This window comes from Pholcus phalangioides, unplaced genomic scaffold, assembly GCF_987345545.1.
Source record: "Pholcus phalangioides strain wild (caught in Gottingen) unplaced genomic scaffold, Ppha-v1.0 ptg000015l_1, whole genome shotgun sequence".
Classification (NCBI taxonomy): domain Eukaryota; kingdom Metazoa; phylum Arthropoda; class Arachnida; order Araneae; family Pholcidae; genus Pholcus; species Pholcus phalangioides.
Genome location: NW_028301608.1, coordinates 39733260 through 39747826, shown reverse-complemented (window position 1 = coordinate 39747826; position 14567 = coordinate 39733260). Strand labels below are relative to the sequence as shown.

The 14567-nt window shown below is 32.0% G+C and overlaps 1 protein-coding gene across 2 annotated transcripts in view; it reads right to left on the bottom strand.

Annotated features, from left to right (window-relative positions):
• Window positions 1–13608, bottom strand: part of LOC149076011 (pikachurin-like) — a 144425-nt gene extending 130817 nt beyond the window's left edge. For both annotated transcript variants that reach the window (XM_089243539.1, XM_089243540.1), the window contains exon 1: window positions 13032–13608. In XM_089243539.1, the coding sequence (XP_089099665.1) occupies window positions 13032–13188 (157 nt within the window). In that variant the 5' untranslated portion in view covers window positions 13189–13608. The remainder of the gene's footprint in view (window positions 1–13031) is intronic.
• Window positions 13609–14567: the final 959 nt, after the last annotated feature.

The following is a 14567-nucleotide window of genomic DNA, read 5'->3' as shown; positions in this document are numbered from 1 at the left end:
TAAAATTTTAACGAATAGTCAGTTTGAGATCCTTTGTTAGCACATGTCTAATAAACATCTCTGCAAAATTTCAGAATTCCAATAATTTTCACTTCTTCATAACGATGAAAAAGCTGATAATATAAACTGAATGATCGGCTCAGTGATCAACTGTAGCAGTAGTTTTCAACCAGTGGCACTCGTACCCGAGTGTACTTGCAGAGTTCTTCAGGGATGCGTGAAAAATGATCAATAATAGTTGGGGAAAGTAACGAGGAATCCAAAACATTTGTTATGGTGCAACACACAAATTGGGGTACACAAATCATGTGAAGTTCAAAGGAGGCTTGAAACGTAAATGGTTGGGAACCACTAAAAAACCATAGCTTCATTCGTCAAACATAGAAAAGTGTCACCAAATCCCTGAAAATTCAGAACAAAAACATAGTTTCAAACTATTAGAAAAATAATAATAATTGGCTCTTAAGAAATATTTGACTGAGATCTATTTTGTGCAATTTATTTTGACACGCCTTGGCTACATCTTAATTGTGGATATTTCATCTTTTCCATTTGAACTTCTAAAGATGTTCCCATTTCAGTGCTGTAGTCGAGCGTTGTTCGACAAAAGAGACAACATACTTCTTATGTTTTGTGCATTGACAGCATGAACAAAACATACGAAAGGCATAAATAAATTTGTGCCAAGATGTATGTGATCAATGTTTTAATTGGAAAAGCAGTTATGTAAAAAAGTGGCAGAGAACTGTGTCATTATGTGTGCGATGGAGTTCGGATATTCATCTCTATTTTTTTTCAACTTTACCAATAACTCTCTTACTTTACTCTTCTAAACTGCATAGTGAATGACATTGATGATATATATGCTCTAAGCATTCTTTTCGAAAACATCCTTTTCTCTACAACATTGGGATTTATTGTTTCAGGCAGTTAAAACAAAACGCTTTATGATGATGTAACGTTCGCAAAGTCAATGGCATGACAAATAGTCCCAAGCCCCATGATAATAAATAAGCCGAGAAGAGTCTGACGAACTGTTCATATCCTGTTGGCGCTTGGCCTACGCCCATCTTTAACAAACTCGGGAGGGTTTGATTGCGAACTGAGAAAACCGCCGCCGCCACCGCCTGAATGAGTGGCTTTTCTTGGCTGACTTCAGCAATCTGTCCGCCCATTCCTCATCCGTCAAAAACTATGGGTGAGTTATATTATGTATATAACGCTGACTACGAAAAGGGGAAGAGAGAGAGAGATTGGAACTTATCCCATACTTTAAAACCCCCTCGTAATCTTCTCTCGCTAAGATTTCTATGCAACGTTGGGAAAATCCCGCTGCTGCAGCAACAAGACAAATTACTTTCGGCAGGGGAAAGGAATTTCTGAAGTTCTCGTTGGGAATTAGTATTTCATTCTCTAGAGGAATTAGAATTTATTTGAGACTAAATACTGGAGATTTGTGAATTTTGCGGGAGAGGAGAGTGCGGTGGTCCATGATTCGCGTTTTGTTAATTTTAATCAACAGCGTTCATAGAGAGAACACAGAGGGTTTAAGCCGATCTCAATTAATGTTATCCCATCTCTTATCTTTGAGAGAAAAGAGATGAATAGGAGATTTTCTGGAATGGTCTACACTCATTTCTCATGTCCATGTTATACGCGTAGACGCGTATCTGTCATTCTCAGCGTATGCTACATTTGTTTAATGACATCGGGAATATACAAAGTGCCAATATATAAAGTGTAAATAGAGATCAGAAGCTGTTCATTCGAATTACCTAATTTTTCTAGGAACCAGTAATCGTTTTTCCTGTCGAATATGCGCGTATAATCCGTTGTAAACGATCAAAATGAAAGAATACGGTGAATACCGCGTATACGAAGGTTTTAACTACTCGCTGATGCGAAGATGAATCCAGGAAAGAAAATTCAACTGCCCCGTATAAAAAGTACTTTTTATACCGTCCCCGTATGCGAAAAACCCAATTAAGAAGTTTTTTCCCTGTCTCTCTTGATGCCAATTACAAAAAAATTCACATTTCTAAGTGCAATGTTCGCTGAGATATTCGAATTCGAAACGTGGAGGAAAGCTGGGAAAAATAGCTTTAAATGCGGGAAAATCGTTTTACCCGCATTTAACGCTGCTTTTCGCAAATGTGGAATTTCTTTCGTTCGCATCAGCACAGACAGGGCAACTTTCGAATTTCGTTTTTGTTCACTCGGGGCCGGTATAAAAAGTTTTTATTTTTTTATTTTAATAAGTGTACAATCCCTTGCAATTAATTGGTGATTTATCATATTTACTAACAAGAGCTTGGGATTGAATTAGTTTAATTATCAGTTTATGACCAAAAATAAATAAATTAGAGTTTGCCTGGGTTCACTGTCCGCTGTCGAGAGTATCCGCTAACTAGGAGTGAAACTCTCTTAAAGCCCTATTCCACGGGACCGGGGATCAGAAAAGTGTCAGTAAACGGAGAGGTTGTAATAAGAGGGGCATTTTTTTTAACAATCAGAAATAACTCTGTTAAAAAACTACCTAAAACTTCAAGGACTATTTTCCCGCCTCATCGAAATTTGGAGGAGTGAAATTGAATTTTGATGCTTGAATCTTTCATCTAGATGCTTAGTGGCGAACACTGGTCCCAACCATAGACATAGCGTATAAATGATTTATATTCTTCGTCTATGGTTCCAACTTTCACTAATACTCATCGAAATTTCTCGTTTAAGGCGCTTTCCCTCTTACAACGTCTTTTCCTGATGGTTCTATAGAAACGTTATAAGTGGTATCCACTGTAGTAGGTACTGTTTACCCACTTTTGACCGCTCTTCCAATTCATGGCCGAATTTTCCATAATTTTGCATCTATCATTACTGGTTACTTGAATATCATATTTGAGAAGTTTCAAAAAATTGACCGTTAATTTAGTATTTTTTTTCTTTTTAATCAATGTAACTTTTCAACTAATTGAATTTCTAATCAATACGAATTAACTTTTATTCAATTAAAATAATTGATAATTATTACTACGGAAAACTTCATGTGTCATGCGACATAAAAAATTGGAAAAGAACTATCTGGAAAAAAATTATTTCTGTTCATGGTCGGGACAAAAGAAAAATATTCCCCATCAAAAATCAGGATAAAATTTCGAAAATTTTATTTCCAAAAAATTAGTATTTAAAAAAAATTGTAAACTAAATTTTAAAAATACTGACACTTCTCTTTATTTTCCGAAAACTATTGTTTCTTAAAAAGAAGTAATGAAAATTACTTTAAAAAAAATTGAAACAAAACATTGAGCATGCGCAATGCCAGCCAAAAATACTCTAAGCCTGGATTACACTATAAAAGTTTTCTAAAATTTCTTTTATAAAATTTAAAAAAATTCAACCAATAAAATTATCGGTTGCATTTGCTCGAATGTAACCAATAAGCTTTATTGGTTGGATTTTCCTGTTTTTGAAAAAGTTTTTTCAAGCACTTGAAAAATGCAGTCAGTAAGCGTATCGGTTACATTTGAGTGAATATAACCAATAGGCTTATCGAATATTTTTTCAAGTTTTGTAAAAGATATTTCATCAAACTTTTATAGTGTAATCCTGGCCTTAAGGTTATCGAAAACTATCTTTTCTCATAATAACATAGAAAAAATTAAGTAACTATAACGTCTTGGGGGATAAAAACCAAAAACCATCAAAACCAAGAACCTTTGTTCTTGCATACATTGCATATTCAGTGCCTTCCAGTTACGTATATGTTTTACTTTGGCGCAAAGCAAAAATATTTTTCTATTCAATGATAAATATGTATTAGTCGAAACTAACTGCATATCCTTCCGGTAATGATTTTCAAAGAACACATTTTTCTTTTATTTATTAATATACTCGGTAAACACTACTGCTTATTTTGTTGAAATTTCTACTTAGTAAAGTTAACTGTTGCTTATTCTCTTAGGGGGCAAAAAACGCGCATACTTAATATGTAATGAGTTAATTAGTATAAACTGTTGTTTTATTAATGCTTCATAAGCGGAATACACTAAAGCCGTGTACCTTTATTTTTTTTACACTTTGTTCTGTTATTGCTTTAAGCCAGGGGTTTTCAATGTATAGCTCGCGAGCCACATAATTTCAGAATTGATAAAACTTATTTTAAAATTGAAATAATTTTTGAATTTTTGAAACAAATAATTTTAGAATCAGTGAAAAAAATTACTTGAAAAAATCAGTGAGAGAAATAATTTCATTTTTTTTTTTGATAGAAATCATTTCACAATCAATAAAACAATAATTGCATAATTATTGAAAGAAATGATTTCAAGATATATTGAGAAGGAAAATAATTTTTCAGAATTACCGAAATAAATAATTAACGAATCGTTTAAGGTGATTTCTCAGATTAAAATTAATCTTACAGTTAGTTAGTTTAATCAGTAATTAATCACAAACTTTTTTTCCAGAATTGTTGTTAAAAATATTTTTAGAACTAATCAAAATTGAGAACTAATAAAAGAAATCATTTCAGAATAAATAAAAGTCGTCAATTATTTGGGTCCCTATTTAAGCCGGGCCACAACTGATTCCATCTATGAAAATGTCACTACTAAATTACATAAGTTGGCGGCCCGCGGGCTTCGTGGGAAGTTTCAATTTGACTCGCGCCATGTATGAAAGTTTGAAGATACCTGCTGTAAGCTAAGTAAAGTTGAGTCTATGTATAATGAAGTTATTTTGTTTAATCAAAATATTCATTATGTAGAAAATTTTTAAAGAAAATGACGGAAATGTAAGCGTTTCGATAAACAATTCGTTACAAATAGGCTCTGCGTTTATCTTCGCATAGATACCTTAAATTGCAGTTAGAGCTTGTCCCATTGTATTCCCATCTTGGACTAAAATAATAACTGAAATGTACAGCTCACAACATTTATACTGATGTTGAAAAAAACGAGCATTCATCTCTTATGTGCCATCTGTATACTTTTACATTTAAATATCATTTTTTTTACTCAGTGCTAAAAACCAGTAATACAATAATTTAAAGAAACATTATTGTATACTGAGTGTTTCATGAAGGGTATTGGACAATAACGAAAATTCTACGGTTTGTTCTAAAGTTAAATTAAAGAGCATAAAATATCACACAAAAAATCGAAATTTGTGTTGATAATTATAAGGGGAAATATAAATACGCATTCAAGGTTTCTTATGTATTTCAGTCGAAAAATCATCAACTGAAAAATGTCATTTACCAAATTCATGACTTTATTTTATTGTTGAAGAATTACAGCATAACATTTAAGTGAAAATTCCTTGAGATATCGATAATCGAAATTCTTATTTTAGCCTTTATATTCTTTTCCAGACTTTCAGATTTCATCAGGTAAAAGGTGACATAAATGAACAAAATCAATCTTCGATATCACGAAGAATTTTCATCCAAATTTCGCAGAGTAAACTTCTTCCATTGCAATAGAGAGAAATGCGCAAACTTTACCAACTAATATTTTTTTTATAAATATATTTTTCCAACTATAATACTGCTCTATTTTTTTTCTGCTGTTATTTTCGCATTACCGCACTTTAATTTTTACTAAACTTCTATTCCAATCTAACATTCTTCGTGAAAACACTGTATGTGTTACGTTAAATGTGACAAATCGGTTATTTTACCCGATAACCGGCTATTATACATACATACCAATCAATCGTCTTGGTAAGTTTGATAAATTTATCATTTTTACCAGCGAATACGCACAAAACCCAAGCGGAAATCGTTGATAAATTTGATGAATATTGAAAGTATTATTACTTTTGCCGGCGATTATCCCTACTAACCATGTGTCGTTGGTAAATTTGATAAATACTAAAAAAATTATCACTTTTACCGCAAATAATACATAAATGCTGTTCGTAAATTTCATAAATACTTGAAATTTATCGCCTTTATCTGTGATTACGAATAATACCCGAGTATAATTGGTGAATCTGATAAATGTCAGAGAATTCGAAATGAGTCTAGTATGTGTGATGAATATAGCTGGACCCCGATATAATGATAACGAATTTTGCTATCTTATCCAGATATAATGATACAATACATTTATGAGTTATCATGTACAGTATATCATATAGTACGGTTTATCATGTTTACCAATGACCCAGCACTTTGTTATGATTCACAATCGCCGGTAAAAGAGATTTTTTTTAATACTTATAAAATTTACCAACGAAGCTTGGGTACTATGCATAATCGTCGGAGAAAGGGATAAGTTTAGGAAAATTCATCAAGCTTACCAAACTATTCTTCGATTGTGCATAATAACCGGTTATTATACGTAATAACCGGATTTATCACATTTGCCGTAACATATGTATTACGAATAAAAATAAATGGGATGACATTCGAGTCGAGAATGAGCAAGATACCGGACATTTTAATTCACAAAATCTGCTTTCCAAAATTAATATCCAACAGCGATAAATTGAATTCGTAATAAGAGAAAATACAATGAACAGAACTCCCTGTAATTAATCTGTTCCACCTTTTCGCGATAACGACTTCTAAAATAATTATTTTCAAAACCAGATTTTACATTTCTAAAAATTAAATTTGAATAAATAAAGGAAAAAGAAAACGTGTCTCACACACAAAACTCATTAAAAATAGCATTAATATAGATAAAATTAGAAGATATTGAAGAAAAAAAAAACCCTATGCAATTTGAATTTCAATCAAAAATTCATTTATTCAAATTAATATCAAAATACTGCACAAGCGTATATAGACCTTTTTTTTTGCTGAAAAAAATGAAATAAAATTTATAGTCACCGGAAGCTTATCAGACATTACAAAGTTTTGCGAGCAAACATGGATTGCACTCAACTTCCGTCTGCTTCCTGTAGAATCATGTTCTATGCGGTTGTGTCTGGAAATTATTTATTTCCGTCTGCTGACCGAATTTAAATGTGTTAGTAACTAAATCATCTGCATTTTAACTGCGTATATGTTACGGAAAAAGCCCGAAGACTGGTATAACCTAAAATGTACCGGTAAGACCTAGGTTCTACCATGGTGAGTTGGTGAAAGCCCGAAATACGCTTGTGAACGTTTTCATTTCTGGCTTTTACCAAGTCACAGCCCTTTTTTAATGTTAAATTATCAATTTCTGTCGTTTATTAATTAATTAATAACTACAAGCATTAAAATTAATAATTAACAAATGAATTAACTAATTAAAATTAATAATTAACAAATGCATTAACTAATTAAAATTAATAATTAACAAATGCATTAACTACTTAAAAGTAATAATTAACAAATGCATTAACTACTTAAAAGTAATAATTAACAAATGTATTAACTACTTAAAAGTAATAATTAACAAATGCATTAACTAATTAAAATTAAAAATTAGCAAATGCATTAACTAACTAACACGAACTTATTAGCTCCACGATAGTTAATTTATTTATTAATTAATTTACTTCGAACAGTAAAAGCCCGTTTTTAATGAATCAATAAAAGTAAACTTTTTTGTTTTGTCGTGCCCCACATTATTATTAGCTGATTTAATTAATTGAATAATTAATAAGTGACCATTCTTACCTTCAAATCCTAGGTTTCACCAGCCTTCGGGCTTTTACCGTAACATATGCAGGGTGATTCAAACTGTTTTTCCATAGGACTATCTCTGAAAACATTTACTTTAGAATAAGGGTCTTCAACCTGTGGTCCGCTGGCCACTGCTGGCCCGCCACGATACCGATTAGTGGAAAATGAAATCAGCATTCCACTATCTGAAATTATGATAGTTAATTCTTATTTATTCTCTGGACATCCCTTCTATTGTACGAAAAAAAATTCTTTTTTACAATAGTTCTACATAAATATCAAATCTTCACCAGAATTCTCACCGACTAGGTTCTATTTTGAAGCAGTAAAACAGTTACAGCAAATTTGATTACAGAAAAAGAATAAGAGAAAATTTCCTGAATTACATCAGAAAACTTTTTTATCAATAGTGGTCGAGGGATGAAATCTAATTATTAATGTGTATTAATTACAATAACGTTTTCCCGATTAGTACGACATATTTTCGTGGTCTCATCTCCCAAAATAGTGTGCAACCATGTGAGTGACGGAAAGAGTGGGTGAGCATGGGATTGACCAAGTAATTCTCAATGCGATTTCCCGCTTACAACGTTTTTTCATGACGGTTTTTCGGAAAAATGTTGTAAACGGGATCCACTGTAACTATTGATAATTCTAATCTCTTTATACATATGATATATATATATATATATATACATATATAATCATTTCATGGTCACCAAGAAAGAGGGGGCGGGTGCCCAACCCCAGTGATTCACCACTCCCATTAAATGTGGCCTGCGTAGTAATAGTTTATGTTATGTACATAGTAATGTTTATGGTATCAACAATTATTATAAAAAGGGAAATTTATATTATGTAAATAGCGTATATTATGTAAATATGTGTGGGTAATTCAAATGTGATCACTGACACCCAGCACTGTGAACGGAGGCTGTGTTTGATTATTCCCGCCGCACTTTTATAGTATGATAGTAATCTTGTAACCTTGAATATTTGTATGAGCTCATGGTGATATTTGTACCCAATATTACCTTCATAGTAATGTTTATGTGCATTCTCAGAAGTATAAATAAGGGAAATTATAGTAATGTAAATAATGTTTGTGTGTAATCCAAATGTGAATGTCCAGCACTGTCAACGGAGGCTCTGTTTGATTATTCCTGTCGCAGTGAAGGCTCTGTGTGTTTTCTGTGTGTGTGTATACTGCATATTCTGTAAAAGGAAAGGGGAACAGGACTGCCCGGCGCTGTGGACGGAGGCTTTGTTTCTTCGTTTCCCGTCACAGTGGAGACGCTGTGTATATATATTTTGTATATATTGTGTATTTAGACCAGCGGTTCTCACCCTTTTGACTCGAGGAGCCCTTTCTGGTATATAATTTCTGTGAAGGAACCCCGTTAGGTCTATTTTTCATTCATTCATCAAAGAGTTACTGATTTAATATTATTATTCAAAAATACTTATAATTACTTTTGCCGAATTTACTGTTTTTTTTTTTTTTTGTATTTTTCTCGAGCTGCCGCGGAGGCCCTTGGGAGTGCACACGGAGCACCGGTTGAGAACAGCTGATTTAGACCATTTTCAAATCTCTCCCACTTCAACATGCCAGATTCTTCTTCTTTCTTGCCCACAAGTCTTTTCCTCACTTCTTTCAAAATCCCTGGCATCGGCGAATAAGGTGCTAAGCGAGATGGCACGGGTGTGATCCCTAATTCTATATATTCCCCCAGACAATATTTCTATTTTGTTTCATCAAATCCACTGGAGCGAGTGAACCCAGCCCAATAAAACTGATGCTGGTCCCAATAAAACTGTTGCTTCTAGTCCGCAAGTTATCAAACCCATTTGCTCACCACTAAGGTGTTACGCGGAATGACCAGCTCCGATGGGGATATTTTATATTTCACAATAAGATTCTCATTTCATTTGTTAATTGTATCCTGTGTATATAATATGACAAGTGTAAGATAACAGATGAGATGGCATGTCCCCCCCCCCCTAATTGCTTTTAAAATGTACCTCCACCTTAATATGCGTATATTCATCCGTCTTAACGAAACCCCGAAACTTTTCTCCAACCCCATCTCGTCTGTAATCACCACAAAACTTGTTAATCGCGACAGTACCCAATTGTGCGAGGAAAATATGTTGTAAAAATTTTGCATGTTATGCTTTTTTTTTACACAAAATAAAGTAACAAAGGTATTTCAACAGCTGGTGGATGCGAAGATATATATGCACACGAGCTCCAAGGAAAGATTGAGATATTCGTTGCCTCTGTAGTCTAGTGGTCAAGGGTGTTCACCCGGAAAGTGAAAGTACGTGAATTCGATTCCCCTCAGGGGCAGTTGAATTTTCACTCTTTCCAAAAAATTAATCTTCGCAACAGCCAGCTGTTGATGGATAGCGGAGAGTGACGTCATCCTCGAACAAAATAAAGTGTTCCGGACTCTGCCACGTAGCTGGGATGGAAGAGATTCCGGCAACGGGATAAGTCCAGTGGCGACGTTCTGACGTTCATTCAGCCCCCCGTGTGTTAAAAAAACGAACTAAAAAGTTATTGCCCTGTCTTTCGTGAGGCCATCAAAAAATTTTCGTTTCAAAGCGCAACATTCACTAAGATATTTGAATTTAAAATAAATGGAGAAAAGTTGGGAAAGAACAGAATAAAAAAATGGACAACATTTCTTTATTTTTTCATGTATATGATCCCTCAAATAAATTATTGCATTTTAAAACACTGTATGTCTTTTCAAAACTTTTTACACCTGACAATATACTTCTTATGTCAAGGACAATTTAAATCCTCCTGTATATTTCCATATTGCTTTCGTAGAAGTCAGAACAGAGGGAACGATCTGGTGCGCCATTTGAAGTATTGTCATATTAATGGCCATATTATTGACATATTCCATATTAATCGTTATATTTTGCCTCCGTATTCGTTTCTAGACTTCGAGAATTCATCAGGTAAAATGTCACAAAAATCAACAAAGTCACACACACACACGCACAGTCATCGATATTTCGAAGAATTTTTATCAAAATTTCTCAGGGTAAATTTCATTCATTACAAAAGAGAGAAATGCGCAAATTTTACCGACTAAAATTTTTTTTAAACAAATCTTTTCAACTATTACAGCTCAATTTTATTTTTTCTGCCGATATTTTCTCGCATAATGCAATTTAATTTTTATAAACAATCGTATAACTTCTATTCCATTCTAACATGCTTTCAATTTCATCGAAGGAAATATGATAAATACGCTCAAAGATATCAATTAAAAGTTTTCTTCGTATAAAGTTTATTCCAAATATTCTTTTTCACGTTATAGTCAATATTCTTTTACGAGAAAATATTTTTTTATAAATTTATCAAACTTCTATTTTATAGAAGGAAATACTACATAACTAAAAACATAATTTTAAGTTGTTGTTTTTTTTTTGTATGAAAGTTTACTGTAAATATTCTTTTTCACGAAGAAAGAGATTGGATAAATTTCTCAAATTTCACTTCAAAGGAAATCAAATAAACTTAAAAGCATCAATTAAAGAATTTTTTCTTATTTTTTTGTATGAAAGTTTATTCCAAACGCTCTTCATTGAAGAAATATTTTTTTATAAATTTATCAAATATTTTTAAATTAAAGTTTTACGAACCAAGGAATTCTTTGAATCCTATACAAGAAGGTTATTAGTTTCATCGACTTTTAGAATTGAAATATATTTTCAATAAATTAATCCATAATGATATTAGTTTTTTTTCTTTAATAAACCCCAGTGCAATCTTAAAAAATATTATCAGTGTAATACATTCAGAAATAATATATATCGTTCACAAAAATATATTTATGTTAAACATTTTTACTAACGTAAATAAATATTGATTTTTAAAAAAATGATTACTACGTGATGTGACATTGTAAATACATTACAATACATTTAAAAATATATTGTTGGTACTGTAATTATTTTTCCATCTTCTTCACACTTATTTTAATTTTTATCGCAAAATAAGTGCAGTGCACCCATCACGTATGGGAGTAACCGATAAGTGGTTGAATTAAAACTTGAGTTTGCTATATTTATCAAACTTTGCCACTTCATATAAAAAATATATATAATCAATGATAAAAATTATAAATATTGTGAAATTTATCAAACTCTAAGAGACGATTGGTATTTATGCATAATGACTGGTAATTTTGCATAACTGCCGAATTTATCACGTTTACTGTATTATATATATATTTCAAAAATATCTAATGTAAATTATTGCGATTAATGTAAATAAATATTGATTGGGAAATTTGAAAAAAAATTATCACTTTTGATATTTTATTTGTATTCACTCTAGTTGTATAGGAATTATTTCGTAGTTAATATATTTTTATGTAAGCGGAATAATCGGAATAATAATTTCCATAGATGAAATCTACAGCAAAATTTCAACGCATGTCTGACAAATAAATGGCATCAAGACGCAGCACAACACACAGCAAACATAATTAAAAAGTTACTATTAAACATTATTCATACAAATTAATTGCTCAGAAAAAAAGCGAAAATAATTTCAATAACTTTGATAAACAAGTCATTAGTTATCATTAGTTATTACTTGATGGTGTTTAAGATATCCGACTACGATTAAAACGTCATTTCAGAAGAAAATATTGATTTTTATTTTTTAAATTTTTTTATGAAATCCTCATTTTTTTATTCCAAAATAGGCCGTATTTTCTTTGTATCACGCTCAGAACCAAAGTTGCGTCTACTTACTGTTACCTTTAATCTGTGAATAAACACTTTAAACATGATTCACAAAGAATGCTATTTTCGACATTTTTCTTGAGCTTGATAAAAAAGCATGATTTCTAAAATTCTATTGACTGTTTAGTAAAAAAGTTTTTATTATGATATTCTGCCTATATTTTGTAAAGATTTTGTACCAAAATCTGAGGTCTATCACATACATTTATACATTTGTCTTATTACAGTGATGATTGTACACGATATGTAGAATGAAATTTCAGAAAATTCACACGTACATCAACAGATTTGGGTGTAACTTATAAGTATAACATCCTCAAGTTTTGATATCAAGCATCGTTACTAGCTATACTGTCAAGGAAAAACAAAACATTTCATTCGTAGAATTTTTGCAGTCGTGTATCCAATATGACATGTTTTTTTTTAGTTAATTTTATATAAAACGGGACTTTTCGTAGGAAATGTAATAATTACCTCAACATTTATTATTGTTTCCACCATACTGAAACACTTTCTATCAAAAAATGCTATTTAAGTTCGCTCAAGCAGCATTTAAAAGTGGCAGGAAAGGTAGTCGGATACCTTAATAAACAAGCTATATAAAACATCAATTTAAAAACATAAAAATATTTTTTTTTACCTTGAAAAGCCGCTTCGAACATCTCTTGTACGGCATAATGTCCGCTTTTATTTACACGATCCACATCATCGACACAAAGTATCAGTATAATATTCCCAAAAAACACCACATAAAACATCAACAGAGCACATTTCGGAAAATCCATCATGTTGTGCATGTTTATATGACGGTAAATATATCCTTTCTTTTTTTCTTAGACGAAACAGTTCACAGAAGAAAATTACCTGAATAGTATTGTCTATATACGCGGATATACACTAACCGGTCTAGACAAAAGAAAAATGATATATAGTAAAAACGAATAATTTAGAGTGGATTCATTGCGAAACACCGCAACAACGGTTTTCCTGCACCTATGACTCAGGTAGAGAATTAGATATCGGGCCCTTGCTTTCTTATTTTTTAATGGCCAAGTCAAGTAGCGACGGAGGAAAATGAGAAGAATAAAAAACAAAAAAAAGAAGCACAAAAAAAAACCAAAAAGAGGCCGGTAGTGTTTTGCGGCTCTTTATCTATTCTGTGATGATAATATGATGCATGCAGCAGCGTGTGTTGTGTATGTAAGTCTTACCTTGGCTCACGCTCGCGAGATACTGATGGGTAATCCTCACGTAAGGCAATACACGTGAGCCTGCGCAGATGTTGGCGGGCCCAACACTCTTGCGTAGGGGAGGAAGGTCTCGTTTAATTGGGATGTGCTTGGGTATCGACTAAAGCAAAACCACCTTCGGGCGTTCAGCGGAATTTATAAAAATTTCTCAATGCAATAATTTAGGAAAGAAAAGATATAAATTGTTATTTTTTCTGCTTTTCAATTTTTTTTTTTAATTTTAGATTTTACAAGCTCTCTCTCTCTCTCTCTCGGATGGTTTCTATAACTTAAGAAACATTCATGTTTTAGAAATGGTATTTACATAAGCTCAATTGAAAATCTTGATTTTATTCTGATTCGATTTATTTTTCACCACCAATTTAAAATTTGTCGTTACCCCCTGAAGTCAATTTTTTCAAAATCATTTCAAGAAAATATTTTACCCAATTGCAAATCAAATGCAAAAAAATTCGTGTCAATCGGTGAATTTGTTCTTTAAAAATCAAATAAAGAAGTAATGAATTATAGTGAAAATATGTATATGATGGCCACCATTATATAAAGTGGTGTATAAAAATCCAACTATTTCATAGAACAACTAGTTATTTCACGTAATGCAATAACTGATCGCGTCAGTTAAAGTGTGCAATAAAACAATAATTCCACACTTCAACTAATTATTTTATGAAATAACAAATTATTCTCTGAAATAACTAATAACAGACTTTAAAGTGTAAATTAAACATGAATTATAGAAAATGTTCATTTAGTGATTATGGGGGAAAAGTAAAAGAAACACGTTTACCGGTGACCCCTACTGAAAGCTAAATGTAAATGTCTTTCTTTTTGCATTTCAACGGAGTGTGGATCGTTATTCTATGAAGTAACTAGTAAAAATATAGAAAACAAGTGAGTTTCATGCTTTAACTGTCTCAATCAATTTT